The 16,310-nt window shown below is 33.1% G+C and overlaps 1 protein-coding gene across 4 annotated transcripts; it reads left to right on the forward strand.

Moving 5' to 3' along the window:
- The first annotated feature begins 5,846 nt into the window (after positions 1-5,846).
- Positions 5,847-15,064, forward strand: LOC140958298 (putative lysine-specific demethylase JMJ16). 4 transcript variants are annotated; one of them, XM_073415697.1, is made up of 13 exons: positions 5,847-5,865; positions 7,254-7,416; positions 7,532-7,824; positions 7,916-7,987; positions 8,281-8,358; positions 8,523-9,050; positions 9,155-9,379; positions 10,016-10,177; positions 11,419-11,787; positions 12,200-13,595; positions 13,687-13,790; positions 14,021-14,218; positions 14,542-15,064. In XM_073415697.1, the coding sequence occupies exons 3-13, from the start codon at positions 7,537-7,539 to the stop codon at positions 14,851-14,853; spliced, it is 3,732 nt and encodes a 1,243-aa protein (XP_073271798.1). In that variant the 5' UTR covers positions 5,847-5,865; positions 7,254-7,416; positions 7,532-7,536; the 3' UTR covers positions 14,854-15,064. The 4 variants fall into 4 exon arrangements, with proteins under 4 accessions (XP_073271798.1, XP_073271797.1, XP_073271800.1 ...); XM_073415696.1 differs by lacking the exon at positions 5,847-5,865 and adding an exon at positions 5,951-6,598; XM_073415699.1 differs by lacking the exon at positions 5,847-5,865 and adding an exon at positions 5,951-6,598 and having other exon boundaries at positions 7,547-7,824.
- The last annotated feature ends 1,246 nt before the right edge of the window (positions 15,065-16,310 follow it).

Genomic DNA, 16,310 nt, shown 5'->3' on the forward strand with positions numbered 1-16,310 from the left:
TGATTTTTTAATACCCACACATGTATGACAAGTATTTGTATTAATGCTCATGTTTTTCGGGATGAAAATCGGTACAAAATATTAAAAATATTGTAATAATATATGATATTTCAATATCAATTTTTTCAAATATAATATTAATATATGATATTTGAATACACAAACCATTGTAACTCGTGTTTATATTAATATAATTATTTCAATTTTATACTAAAAAATTTATCTTTTATACCGGATCTAAATCAGTTAATACTCGAATATCATAAAATAGTTAGAGATTTTCAGTTTTTTAATCGAATTTATCCGAAAAACACATGTGTACTTATATAGTACATAAAAAAAAATTTGTGTGTGTGAATGATAAGTGCAAGAATTGCACGTATTTTATACGAGAATCCATTTGAATTATGTTAGTCTCGGACATAATTATGCTTGGTTTTTGTTGCTTTTATGTCGTGCAGGAGATAAACCACTGATAACGATTAGGGGCATTTTTTTATGACGAACGGTTGATGAACTAGAGCCACATTGATACAAGACTAACAAAAGAGTGCAGAGAAGCACGCCAAAAGGGCGCACGTGGCCGCGCTAGAACACGCGCAACCTTGCGCAAGATGCATGCGGAAACAGACTTAGGGCTGTTGATCGTGTATAAAAGAAAAGGAAATAAACCTACAACAGACACACAGCCGTTTTGGAGGAAAAGAAAGCGAGAAACGAGATAAAACACTAGGACGAAGAATCGTAGCACAAAGATCAATCACGAAGACGAATAACGAAGAATCTGGGGACAGAGGCATCACTTCTGATTTGTCATCTAATATTTCGCCTTTAATTTCTTGTGTTGCAATGTCTAACCTTCGAACAAGTTTTGTTTACATTCCGCTATGAACTATTTTTTCGTTCTAGATGATGATGTAGTTTCGTTGGTACGATAATTTGACTCGGTTGTTTATGTGATTGAATTCATTTTGGTTTAATTGTGTTTCTTTGTTTTTAATCGCTTGCAATTTACTGACCATAAATTGTTTATTGTCTGATTAATTCTACATCACGTGAGAAGGACTAGAATTATAGATCATTAGAGACACATCATTGAATGTTTATATCGTTCGGAAGGCGTATAACTTTAGCGAGACCTATGTAAGATCATCATTTGCATTATCATTTAAACTTATATTCTTATTACGAATGTTTGAATCGAATCTTGAATGATACAAATTATTCGTCACTTGGAAAATGAGGAATAAAATAATTAAGTGTTATTGGTCATTAAATGATTGGAATTCGTGAATATAAATGCAACCGGGAATAAATATCGTGAAAACTAAGTGAAATCACTCCTCTAGATATTTTCTCAATTCGTTGATTAAATTAATATATATTTGCAATTGATTCATTTTCAGTGAACCAAACTTTTTATTGATTCTTCTGAATAAAGTTGTGACTATTCTAATTACAAGATCTGGTATACGTTTATTAATACACTCCACGTTTATTAAGACACTTCTCGTGAAAACGATAATTTACTCTCATATATTAAAACTTGACAATCGTACGCTTACGAACGAAAAATACGTAACAGTGAATTAGTGACCGCATAAAAAAATTGGTATGGATTAAATAGAAATACAATTATGTTGATGGGTTTTTGGTGACGGAAGTGCCTTCGTCAGCTCCAATGTGAACCATACTAGCAAGGATAAAAGTTTTATTTTATCTGTTGAGGAAGAAGTTTCTAGCTACCCATGAATATTTTTTTTTTCTTTTGGATATTAACACTACTTATGGATTATGGGGTTGAAGAACATTATGATACTATATTTTTTAAATAATATTAATATTCATAAATTCATGTTGAAACTTACGAAAATTTTTACATAATATTTTTTAATGAAATAATAATTTCATTAAAATAGTTAAAAAGTTAAGTTTACAAATATACCGAGCATCTCAGAGGATAACAATAACACAAAGATTTTACGATGATGTAATTATTATGTTTCTATCAAATGTTCATATAAATTGATAAATAGTAAGGTATATTTTGGTACATTGGATAAGAGAGAGATTGATAAATAATCTTTTTTATCCCACGTTTGGTACATTTTTAGAAAGTCCAAGATATTATTATTATGTTTCTATCAAATGATCATATAAATTGACAAATAGTAAGGTATAGTTTGGTACATTGGATAAGAGAGAGATTGATAAATAATCTTCCTTATCCCACGTTTGGTACATTTTTAGAAAACACATGATAATATAGTGGGCCTGTGATAAATAATTTTATACAAGGATAAAATATCCCTTTTATAAGAAGTGATAATTTTAATTTAATAATAAAAAACACCACAAATGAATTAATTGCCTTCAATATATAAAAAATTCTAAACCCTATCAAATATTTTTAAATATTTTTGTATATTATCGAAATAATGGTGTTTTGAACTCGAGATAATTATATAAATGATTTTTATAAATATTTAAAGTTTTCTCTTGTAAAAAGCACATGCTTTTCGACCTTAATATAAAATTAAAATCAAATAAATATTTTTATTTATTTTTATATATTATATAATATGATAATTATATAAATAAACTCGAGATAATTATATAAATGATTTTTATAAATCTCAATAAAATTATTAGTATCACTCGATTAACCTTAAAAATTGATATTTGACTTGACTCACAAAATCAATGGCTCAATTATCATATTTATATAATATATAAAATTAGATAAAAATTAAAAATAAATAAATCATGCAATCACTGTCGGCGTATGAAAATATAAGAAATATGAACTCAAACAACAACTTTGAAATTATAAAATTTATTATGATAAGGTTAATTTTGCCATTACAATCTTATATATAAATTTAATCACTCTTATTAAAATCATACCAAACATTAAATATAGTATCATGTATCTTATTTAATCATTAACTTATCCTTATATTATATATCACATGTTTATCCTATCATGTGTACCAAACTATGCCTAGTATTACTCACAAATAACTTATTGTTGTTGATGTGTGATAACATATTTTAGATTATGTTAAGTGGCGGCCCAATTTTTTTTAAAATTTATATGTAAATTTTGTATAATTTTAGAATAATATGATATTAGCTCGGGTAGATCAATTTAAAATATTAAAAGATTTTAGAGTTTAAAATTCTAACTCGTACAAAACCATATTTATGGTTCAGCAACTGATGATGTTAATCATTGAAGAAATTAAATTGGGTATTATAACTATCATATCATAAATCTTAAAATCATTAAAGATAGAAATTGAAGACGTCACTTCCAAAAATAGCTCCACATATTCAAAGCCGAAAACGATATCCCTCATTCATATTTTCGATATATGTTATCTTAAATATTCATTTTGCTCTTTGTTAAGTTTTACGATTCATATGTCTCGAGAGTTGAAAGATTTTCTTCGAGATAACATTCTTTTTCACGACAAAAGTTACAATCCACTGAGTTTTCCTACTTAAGTTTTTTTTTTTTTTTGAAAAATAAAATTTACTACGAGATTAAATCTCATATATTGCGTGAAAAATAACATATTTTCGATATATGTTATTTTTCACGACAAAAGTGTTCCTACTTAAGTTTTTTTTTTTTTTTTGAAAAATAAAATTTACTACGAGATTAAATCTCATATATTGCGTGTAATGTTTAGTTATATTACGTAGGTAAATCCCAACCCCATTGTATCAAACAAAATAAAAACTTTTTAATATCATTACGCACATTTAATAATTTATTTATGATGTTAAATATACTACAAAAAATCTAATATATTAGAAAATAAATCTGACGAATACCTTGTTAATTAAAATATGCGGTTTAAAAAAATAGAGATGTAGAATAAGATCATTCAAACTCGAGTTTTCGAAAATTATATAAGATCAAATCTTCGTCGTTTCATAAAAAATTATATAAATCTATAAGGATTTTAATTAAATTTTCTAATAAATTATTTGCTAAAATATGATATTTATTAAAACAAATTTGATATAAGAAACAAATTTAAATTTAAACGATACAAAAATAGAAGAGAAATGGTATTATATTTGCACATGTGATATAGACCAGATTTACAAACTTCATATTAAATTCACAATTTATTTTTAGAGCAGCAGGCAAAATAAGTTGTTGTCTACTTGTCTCACTCTCATCTACCATTTATTTAATGCAATAAACTAATTAAATAAAATTCTATTTCAAAATTTTAAAACTAAATGAAATAGAGTTCTATATATATAAAATAAAAATAAAAAAAGTCAAGGCCAACCCGTAAATTTCTGCCAACTTGATTTTTTTCCATTCCTAATTTAGGGGTGGGAGGCGTGGAACTTGAGCCGCTGACACTGGAAATTCTGGCTCGAGTCTTTGGTCAGCTTGATTTTTAGTTCGATCTTATTAGGTAGAAAATTAAATGTTGTATAAAAAAGTTAGCTCGATTTATAAATATTTATTTACTTCTATATTTAGAATTTACAAGATTTGTTAGAATTTATTGTAACATTCATAATCTAACCAATATTTTTATCGTCACTACAACATTTTGACAATATATCATATATACACATATCATGTATATACGTTTGAACTGAATGATATGATATATTAACCATATATGGAGAAAGATAATTTATTAGGATCCAAAATATAAAGATGGTAGATGATAAATGATATTGTGTTAATTTTTATTATAAAATGTTTGATTTCAACGAAATGTCCAAGATACCCTGACAAATAAATACATTGTTTTCCATGGATATCATGGGAGGAAAGATGTATTTTTGGACCAAGATTTCAAATATGTCAACGATGATAAAAAGAGGTGGAAACAAGAACATAAATAAAACGTATGTAAATATAAATTAGATTGATATCCTATGGATGAGCCTGCTATCTCTGGCCCATCCTTAACTCAGATGGAAGGCAGGTCCATGACAGACCCATGTATTTTCCTATAAATATCAGGTTTGAGTGTTCAGTTGATTCATATTCACTATATTGTTTTCAGTAGCACCCTTAGTTGCTATTCACTTATATCCTCAGTCTCTGACTTGAGCGTCAGAGGGGCTATGTCGGGACACCCTCCCGGCCTCCTTCTAACGGTCTTATTCGTGATTTCAGGCTCAGGGTAATTTCGAAACATGCGTCTGGACTAGTGACACTTGTTGGAATCAGGCCTTAAATTTCCCGTGAGTATCATAGATAATTAACACTGAAACACCCTCGATCAGCATAACATCTGATGAGCAAAAAATATATAGATAATTGAGATGGTAGAGTATGACGTACACATATCAAGATGTCATGTGTTCAATTTTTCCTTCTATTTGCCTTCCCAGTTTGACTCTATAACACAAAGCTTGTTCGATGTGATTTGCCTGGTCTGCGTGTTTTGCAAACTAATACATTGACTATTTAGATTTACCTAGAATGTACAAAAAAATAGTGGCCACGGGTTTCTAAAATTTTTAAAAAATACAACTGAAACACCATATGACCAAAATATAAACAATCACTCTACACATTTTTTCAAGTTTTTGTTTGAATCGAAACTCAATCTTTAGGTTTCACTCTTAAATCATTTTTAGGATATCGAGAACTATAAAATATTCGTTCAATTATAATATCTATAACATAGATATTAAAAAATTTTCGAACCCAAACCGCACCGAACCGAACCGAACCCCACCACACCACACCACAAAACACCGAATCCTGATATCTAAATCGAAACAAACAAAAGGAAGCAGTCCTCACGCGTCACTCCACTTTTCTTATAAGGAAAAAATGACCCGCACCACTTCCCACCACCATCCCACCTGGTAAGTCAAAATACTTCGATCAATTTCCCAGATTAATATTAGTCCATTCAACATTATATATTGATATAATAATTTGATAATGGTAATTACTATATCTTAAAAATCAAAATTTCCATTAAGGTGATAATTTGACCTAACATGTTTGATTTTTGTTCTCGGATGAAAATAATACTTTTTTCTCCATGTGAAGAAATATTCAATACAAAAAGTGGGGAAGAAAAAGGGTTTTTATCTCACAGGTGTACATGGTCTATGAGTTTTCTCGTAATTAGGGTTTTGTTGTTAAAGAAATTATAATTATAGTTTTGTTAGGGGATAGAGTTAAAATACTTTCAATGCTTTCTTTAGGATCTGGAGATTAAGAAGTCACGATATTGTGTGCTTGGATTTTTTTTTTTGTAGTTTATCAAGACCATGTATGGAGATATTTGGATATTGTGAGGTTTATCTCGATTTGAATCCATAAATAGAATCTTCGAAGTACCAATAATGGGGGTTTTCTGCTGTTTGCAAATTAATTTTGTTTAGAAAGAATATCTAAGAGGATGATAATTTGTGTCTGGATTAAGCTTTCTATGGGTTGAACTGGGTTAGGGTTAGATCTGTCAAATCCGGATACACTAGCATCTTTTGCTATTTTCCTGAGTATATTTTGTTTCTGGGATTTGTGGGTTGAGGGATTTCAAGTCTCGGCAGATTTTGCTAGAAGTGGATTTGAATCCATGAATCATATGTAAGTTTATTATTTTCCTTTCGTAGATCCATCCCATCCTTGTGCATTTTCCCTATGTCTCAGCAAATATCAGAATTTACGGATGGTTTGATTAGTTTTTTTTTATATAACTTTTTTTTGTGGTTTTGTTGAGGGGATTTCTCGTTGCTGAAATTAGGAGATATAAATTAAATAGCCATAAATTCCATCTGATAAAAATTTGAAGTATGTGGCTATAGACAAAGTCACAGATCTCAAACTTTAATAACATATATGGCATTCTGATACCTTTTATGCTTCATTTGGAAACGAAATTAAGACGTGACCTGATTGAGCAGATAAAGGTATATTTGAGCCAGTTGAAATTGTTGATTGTATTCGGGACTTAGAATTGGCGTAGAGTCGATTCTAGCTCGATAGATTCGCCAAGATTTGCTTTCTTGAGCGAATCTGGGGTAAAGCAAAAAAGAGGAAAATGAGCAAATATCTTGAAAATTTGTCTTCTGCTTCCTGGTTTTTAACACATTCAGAACTTACAGCTTTCAGAGTGAAATTTTGATTCGTTTAGCATATGGAACCACCGGTGTTTGTACTTTCTTTCTCTATTATGGTTTTGCTTTCCAGTCTTAGATACTTTTTTATTTTGAAATTTTTCTTCTTGTTACTGATCATGCAGAAAAACTTATTAGAAATACTGGAAAAGCAGAAATACTGGAAGAGCACCTATAATTTACTTATTTGGAGTTAATTTGGTTCCATGCTAACTTGGCTTTAGCATTTAGGGACAATTTGTCATCTCAGCAGGCTCCAATTTCAGTTCAGTGATGATTTATTTCTAGGTAAATTTCGCTTCCTGTTTTTTATTACTTATATAAGGATGGGTATAGTTTTACTTACTTCGATTACAGTAATTCCTTCACCTGTTTTCTTTTCTTGTTTTCTTCATTCTCTCAATGGTGATGGCCACAGAACTTGTTGGACCTTGTGCCAAAGGAGATAATATGTATTTACCAACAATTCCACCGGGGTTTGAGTCACTTGCACCCTTCACTGTGAATAGAGCGGAAGATAATCAAGTAACTCTATCCACGACCTCTGATTGTGCTACCGAATCACAAACCGAGACATTGCAAATGGTGGTCAACTGTAATGATGATTTAAAAACCTCAAAGTGCTCTAGGCGTAGGCCTTGGATTAAATACTGCGAGTTTGATAACAACTCTGGGGATGAATCTGAGTCTGAGAAGGTTGATCTCATTATTCATTGTGTTTTTTGTGCATTTTTAGTTCTTTTATTATTGAGTTCAGTGTATTTATATTTTTTCTTTACGTCTGCAGCCAATTTCCATGGGGCTCCATCTTCCAAAGGGGGTTATTCGTGGATGTGAAAAGTGTAGCAGCTGCCAAAAGGTCAGCCTTCTAATTTGTCTCTTTTTGAATAGTTTAAAAAGCATGCATTGGGATGGACGAACTTGTCCGCACATCTGTGAAAACGTGTATTAAAGCACATAACTATGATAACATTCTGTTGTTGTGAAGCTTGCATTTACCAATTTTATTATTCACGGCTTAGGACTTTGATTTACTAAGCCAAATTTACAATGGAAAGGGTTTCCTAATGTTGGGAACCGGCAAGCAGCATGTTTTGTTGCCACTAGCGGGTGTATGTAAAGCTAAGATGATTCATGTGAATTATGGAACAGGTTATTGCGAAATGGCGTCCTGAAGCATCTCATAGGCCTGATCTTCAGGAGGCTCCTGTGTTTTATCCTTCTGAAGAGGTACTTTTTTCTCGGCCACTGCATGCACCCATATTTTTTTTACTCCACTGATAATTGCCCGACAATTATGTCAATCTGAATGCTGACATGGTTTGAGACTAAGTTTGTTATGGATCTTAAGAATATTGTGACGGTGTTGATTTAATTTCATATTTTACCCCCAGGAGTTTGAAGATACTTTAAAATACATTGCAAGTATACGCTCTAAAGCAGAAACATATGGGATCTGTCGTATAGTACCTCCAGCTTCATGGAAACCTCCTTGTCCTCTTAAGGAAAAAAATATGTGGGAGAGGTCTAAGTTTGTCACTCGTGTTCAGCGGATTGAAAAACTGCAAAATCGGGATTCTATGAGAAAGATATTCCAAGTGAATTATAACAAGAGGAAAAGAAAAAGGAAATCTATGAAAAATGAAGTTGATTACAGAAAGAATGATGAGGAAGTCAAGATTACAGGTGAAGTTGAACGAGTAGATGCTGAGAGATTTGGCTTTGAACACGGTCCCGAGTTTACCATGGACGAATTTAAAAAGTATTCTGACGAGTTTGTGGCTCAGTACTTTAGAAAAAATAGCAGTACCTTAGCGTCAGAATGTAACATAAATATGTTTGAGGAACAGTGGCAGCCTACAGTTGAGAGTATTGAGGGAGAATATTGGAGGATGGTGGAAAAACCAACAGAAGAAATTGAGGTAAGATTTCAATTTTTATCGTAAATTAATAATGCCATTTTTCTGCTTGTCATTTGAGCTTCTCTTTCCTTCTGTTTGTTATGACCATTTCTCTTTCTTTAAAGGTGCTTTATGGGGCTGATCTGGAAACAGGAGTATTTGGCAGTGGATTTCCAAAAACTTCTCACCAAGTTTGTTCTGCTTCTGACATGAAGTATGTCAATTCAGGATGGAACTTGAATAACTTCCCTAGGCTTCCTGGTTCTGTTCTTTCGTTTGAGAGCAGTGAAATATCTGGTGTTCTGGTTCCTTGGCTGTACATTGGAATGTGTTTTTCTTCATTTTGCTGGGTATTGAAATAAATCATCCCAACTTTCTTGGTCATAGTGCCCGTTATTTGTTTATATCATATTATCATTGAATATGCTCATTTCTAGATGGTTGGATTTCGTGGTCATTTATGAATGTTCAAAAGAAGTACCAACAATTCTCTCATCACACTTTGTTCAGAAAAGTTGAAATTTCCTTTTAAATCGTTGATTGTACCTGGAAAGGTTGCTTCAAACTCACGGTTCCAATACTTTTTATTACTGAACTGGGAATATTCTTTTGAATTGAAGTTAGATTTAATACAACTATGATGATTAAAGGTTCACATAAATAAGGTTTTTTGGGTGCTTTTGCATTAGCATATTTTCTTTTCTAGTGTTGCATGGCGGTTTGATGAAGACTAAATGTCTACACATAAATAAAGCTACACAACTGATCATTTGGATGATACCGGGTTCTTTATTTTATATTGTTCATTCAGACCTTGTATCGTGTGTTTGGCTATAAACAGTTGTTTTAGAACATATCAATGTTTGTTTAGATTTCAAGACAACCTCATTTATATTATCACCCAGTTCGAGTTATAAGTTGCTTGATGATTATTAATACTTCTTATTCTCATGTTTTTTCCCTGACATTATATTAATTGGTTACAGCATGTTGAGGATCACCACTTATACTCATTGAATTACATGCATTGGGGAGCTCCAAAATTGTGGTATGGTGTTCCAGGATCAGATGCAGTGAAATTGGAGGCAGCAATGAGGAAACACCTGCCTGACCTATTTGAAGAACAGCCAGACCTGCTTCATAAGTTGGTAGGTTGAACACTTCAATCAAACTTTCTTTGCCTAATGCTGAGCTTCAGATACTTTTGAATGACGAAATTTGCATATCAAGCATTTTTATTGGGAAGCACCACTGCTTTCACAATTAACTCGTTTGCCATGGAGAATTGGTTATTGGTAAAAGTTTTCGTAGATCTCAACCAGATTTTTATTTTTGCTCAGCACTTTCTCTTGGCTTTGTATAATCTATAAGATATTTCTTCAGAAAAAATAAATACGCACACTCTAGATTTTCCTTGAGCAAGTAGTAGCTCTTTGATAGCATAAGTTGCTACCTACAGATGGAGCGACAGCAGTTAGATCAGTTTATCGAACTGATACATTTAGCAAATTTTGAAGGCTTTTTTTTATAAAATACAATATAATTGCCCATTAAAAGGATAAAAACAACTGATAACCAGGAATTGGATATCTTACTTAAAGACTGAAGTCCTGAACTAAAAATATATTTGAGCTTATATATATTAAATCTATGCTTGACTGTATGCACACGCTCACACATTTGAATACATGTGGAAGTGAGTATGTTAAATATCAGGATTTCATGTCTTCGCGATACATGCATGACCCAGACAAATACATATCCACATTTGCACAAACCTACACGTCCATACTACAGATGATGGTGAATCAAAATTTGAACCATCAATTGATCAGTCCAGCAATTTAAACTTTTTCACCACCCTTAAATTTCTCACTATAAAAATTACGCTTATCATTGTTTTGCCTTGAGGGTACTGAATTCATTCTTCTGTTCCATGGCTATGAATTTTTCTAGCCACCAAATTTTGCATTCGTATGATGATTTTGCTGTTTCACCAGGTACAGCCGTTAGGACAGACTTTTAAGTTATAAAATTTTCTCGTTGGTTAATCCAGTTTGGTAGAAGAAAATGTGAAGACATTTTCCTATTTGTAATTGAAGCATTAGGCAAATTAATAGGCATTTCCAAAAGTAAAAATGAAAAAAAATGTACAGCCAACTTTCAAGTTTTTCTTTTTCTTGATAGTCAACCATGATGGTGGGGTTCTTGGATGTGAAAAGGTATATCTGAAGTAAGAAAATGAAGCGATCTTGCTATTTAGATGGTGGCGTTCTTGGATATAAAAAATTGTATCTGAAGTAAGAAAATGGAACGAGCTTGATATTTATGTTGAGTTGGATTGATACCGAGATTCAAAGTTCACCCCCTGACAATGAATCATATGCAGGTCACCCAACTTTCCCCGTCAATCCTCAAGTCTGAAGGAGTGCCCGTTTATCGGTGCGTACAGAATCAAGGAGAGTTTATCCTAACATTCCCTCGAGCGTATCATGCTGGGTTCAACTGTGGTTTTAACTGTGCTGAAGCTGTTAATGTTGCTCCTGTTGACTGGTTGCCACATGGGCAGAATGCTATTGAGCTTTATTGCGAGCAAGGTAGAAAATCTACCATTTCACATGATAAGCTATTGCTTGGCGCAGCTAGAGAAGCTGTGAAGGCAAATTGGGAGTACAACTTATTGAGAAAGTACACTCGAAACAATTTAAGGTGGAAGGATGTTTGTGGAAAAGATGGGATATTATCAAAAGCACTCAAGGTATTTATGGACCCGTGATTTTTTTTTTAACATGCATGTTTGATGTGAAATCAAGTGATAATACAATATTTAGCTTGAAACCGCTTTTAGAATGCATTGATGATTTTTCACGTGAATCTTGGGACATCTAACGGCAGGACAAAAGAGAAACCTATATTACTTTTATGATTCATGCTCTTGAGTATCTGTATTATTATATTATTAACTGCCAAAGTTATTCATTTTAATACATTATGTACATGTGCTTTTGTTCTTAGACTAACTGGAAGAGTTTTTGAATGTACTTTAATATAGTCTCGTATCTGTATTATTTTATTATTAACTGCCAAAGTTATTCATTTTAATACATTATGTACATGTGCTTTTCTTCTTAGACTAACTGGAAGAGTTTTTGAATTGTACTTTAATGTAGGCTCGGGTTGAGATGGAGCGGCTGCGAAGGGATTTCCTTTGCAAGTCCTCACAGGCGTTGAAGATGGAAAGCTCATTTGATGCTAATAGTGAGAGGGAGTGCAGTATATGCCTTTTTGACCTACACCTGTCTGCTGCAGGTTGTCACCATTGTTCTCCTGATAAATATGCATGCTTGAACCATGCCAAACAGTTATGTTCATGTTCATGGGGCGCCAAGTTTTTCCTATTTCGTTACGACATTGGTGAATTGAACTTATTGGTTGAAGCTTTGGAGGGGAAATTAAGTGCAATATATAGATGGGCAAGGCTTGATCTCGGACTTGCCCTAAGTTCTTATGTCTCAAAAGACAATCTGCAAAGTTCTGGGGTTGTCGGCCAATCGTCATCGCATAATACCTCTCAAGAAGCTCCAAAAGAGACGAGTTCCCTACCCACTACATTATCTTCTATAGAACAAATGGACGGAAGAAGTTTGAACGTAATGAAATTCATTGGCAGCACAAACTCTTACCAGAAGGAAAAGCCATCTGAGGTGGTATTGGCACTGGAAAGTGTAAAGCCATCATCAATCTTGTCCTCCCCAGAAAATGAGGCATCAAAACATAATTCTCCATGCCACAAGAAAAACAATTTACAGTCAACTCCCAGAATAAAAATATTATCACCTCAGCCTTCTCAAGTTAGTAGTCGAAATGCGTCTTCTGAGAAAAATGTTGTTACAGAGAAACCTCTGGGGAAGCAGTCATTGGCTAATGTACACAAAGATGTTATACTCCTGACTGATGTTGAGGGAGAAGGACCCAATAGAGAAACTTTTTTGGAGGATTCTGAACAACATAGAGGAAATGTGTCGAAACCAGTTTGCGATCCTGTGAGCTGTTTAAACAATCCATCCTCAACAGCAGCTGTTGTTGGTCCTGCTGATAAGCTTGACAGAGTGAAGCATGGCTCTAGTTCAGAGTGTATCAAAGCTGAAGAACGGAAAGAAGGTGAAGCAAATCTTGGTGATAATTCACTGAGCAATCCCTGTTTCAAAGTGCCCTCCGATGATGCAGATTCTTGTAAATTTGTATCAGTGAAGAAAGAGACGGCTGAACGTAATGAGGCAAATGCATGTTTGGGATTTAACCCACAAAATAACAAGGGAAAATCCAATGATGAAGATAATCATAAAAAATCGGAGTTGGAAGTGGATTCTACATCAAGCGACAACTTACCAACTGTGTCAACTAATCCATTTAGTTCGCAGATTAACCTGGACAGATATTATCGCCAGAAGGGGCCTCGAATTGCGAAAGTAGTTAGGAGAATTAATTGCAATGTTGAACCTTTGAAATTTGGATCTGTGCATGCTGGAAAGCAGTGGTGTGATTGTCGGGCCATTTATCCTAATGGTCAGATGTGTACCAATCATCCGTCAAACTTATATTCTCTGCTTAGGATTTTGTTGATATGGTATTGAATGAGTTTTTTTATTGAATGCAGGATTTAGAAGTCGCGTGCGGTATATAGATGTACTAGATCCATCTAATATGTGCTATTATGTCTCTGAAATTCTGGATGCTGGACGGGATGGGCCTCTATTTATGGTACAAGATTTTTCTTGATTGAAACATTCATATGCATTTATGCATGGTACAAATATAAATACATAGAAGTTGTTTGACCATTGACTGGGAAAAAGTGTATGCTTCCTCTTTTTTATCGAATTAATGATTTCAGACTTCTTTTGAGATTTTATCGTAGTTAGCTGATGTTGTTCCCTTTCCTACTTGTTTCATGACTGATTTCACTATGAACTTTACTATATTTCTTCTAGGTTTCTTTGGAGCGCTGTCCTAGTGAAATATTTGTTCATGTCTCGGCTGCCAGATGCTGGGAAATGGTTCGGGAAAGAGTCAATCACGAGATCACGAAGCAACATAAGTTAGGAAGACAGAACCTCCCTCCTTTGCAGCCTCCTGGGAGTTTGGATGGCATGGAGATGTTTGGCTTCTCTTCACCACCAATTGTGCAGGCAAGAGCTTTGAACCAGTACCTTTTTTCCTCTCAATTTTTGGTGTTTCGTCTAACTTGAATAAATATTGGAGTTAAATCAAATTAAGGCTCTATTACCTTGAGCGTACTAATTTTCCTTTTTCTTTATATTCGCATACTTGATATGACTCAAATCCATACTCTTCAATCTTCAGATAGCAACTGCCCGGTCTTTGAGATAATTGGTCGGGCATTGCTTTGAACGCAGTCAGTTCATATGATTGAGAGTGTAGAATATAGCTTCTCCGGGACATTGTTTCTATAACCCACGCCCCTCTCACACCTGTGCATTTTGTTGCGCAGGCTATTCAAGCTATGGACCAAAATCGAGTCTGTTCAAATTACTGGAAATCGCGGCCACTCATGCAGATTCCTCAGCAATCCCAATCCGGAGAAGGTAGTGGCACCTTCATCCTGAAGTACGAGCCCTTGAATGATCAAGAAATCGAAAAAAACCATCCTGGGGTTGTGAGAATATTGAATTGCCTCTTCAAGAAAGCTAATCTGGAGGAGCTGCATACACTACACAGACTTTTACACAACGAGAATTCAACTGATGAACAAAGATTGGTGACCCGACTTCTTAACGAGAAGATTCACGAGGGCTCGGCGTAGATTTCCCAGCTCTATGTTCAAATCAGGTTCTTAACCTATAACCTTGTAAATACTGAGCTTCATTTTTCGATCCCGCATACATCGTCCATTAATAGTGTTCTCACAATTTTTTGGTATAGTCGCTCAAGAGCATGATTTGTTACTTGCATAGTTTAAAGGAGCATCATTTTATATTTAATTGGATAGTAATGAATAAAAATGTAATTCTTTATGTTTTTGTGAGCTTTAGAGACGACAATTGCTACATTTCCTAGTTTGAGTATGTATTTGTACCAAGTATACATAGGATCCGATTCTGAAGTTTAATCGAGAGCAAAATATAATTCCACCTTGGGGTGAATGAAACTCTCTTCTTTTCTTTTTTTTTTTTAAACAATAGCACTAAATAATAGCTTTAATTGGATATGATCGCTAGTATGTATATTGCACAAGTCAAATCTGAAAAATAAGTGTTTAAGACATAAAAAAACTATTATATATTGAAAAAGTTATCCATAATAGTTTCGCCTAGACTCGAAATTGATTCAGGGCACGTGTAGCTGAAAAATAAGTGTTTAAAGACATAAAAAACTATTGTATATTCGCAACAGATAGGTGTTGAGCCTGAATGTAGATGTGTGTGCAACTCACATTTACCATAGAATGTCTTTTATTTATTAGCAAGAAAGTACCTTTTAATTTGGATAGTTATTGGAGTATGTTTGATGTCACATATGTATATTCATGAGAAATGTCAGTTCGATCAAGATAAAAAAAATTCAACATAAAAAAACATTTTTTTTCATAAATCAAGTCGCACAAGATATATATCTATTCACAAATAAGAGGAGTTTTTTTAAAAACAATTTTATGGATTGTTTTATATTATTTAATATTCATGAAGAGTTCCAATTAAATTTGAAAACGTTATTAAAGTACAAGTCGACCAAATTCTAATATTAACGAAGATGATGGCTAGGCCGGTAGGCTGCCACGGCTGAAGTTGATTACTACATAATGCAAGTTTATGTCTAGGACTAGACCCGGACCAATGTAGGATTTTTGGGAGATTCAATTTATTTAGAGAGAGAATATTACATTTAATAGTGGATTTTTAAACGTCATTAGGTTTATTGTTGATATATTTTTTGATGTTTAATTTAATTAATGTTTGTTTTAATAAGAATAATTTTTTTAGCTCAAGACACTAGATCTCTGATGAGGGATTGTGCTGGTCAATTGAGTTTCAAATTTAATTTTCCAACTAAACAAATTCTACAATCGAGTTGAACCACTTGATTTAAATATCGAGTTGGATTCAGAACATCTTTTTCTTAGTACCAATCACCATTAATATAAAATATAACTTTTATACAGTAACTGTGTGTGTAAGTTGGAGAACATATCATCCATGGAAGATAATGTCAAACAAGTACATTTTTACATCAATCATCAGAATACAATTCGTAAACAAAATG

The sequence above is a fragment of the Primulina huaijiensis genome, chromosome 15 (assembly GCF_012295235.1).
Source record: "Primulina huaijiensis isolate GDHJ02 chromosome 15, ASM1229523v2, whole genome shotgun sequence".
NCBI lineage: Eukaryota > Viridiplantae > Streptophyta > Magnoliopsida > Lamiales > Gesneriaceae > Primulina > Primulina huaijiensis.

What these genes read in the sequence shown, in the direction of transcription:
- LOC140958298 (XM_073415697.1), top strand. Translation starts at nt 7,537, where the DNA reads ATGGCCACAGAACTTGTTGGACCTTGTGCCAAAGGAGATAATATGTAT. An exon ending in ATGAATCTGAGTCTGAGAAG is followed by an intron (nt 7,825 to 7,915) that starts GTTGATCTCATT and finishes TTACGTCTGCAG; the next exon opens with CCAATTTCCATGGGGCTCCA. An exon ending in GTTTTTCTTCATTTTGCTGG is followed by an intron (nt 9,380 to 10,015) that starts GTATTGAAATAA and finishes AATTGGTTACAG; the next exon opens with CATGTTGAGGATCACCACTT.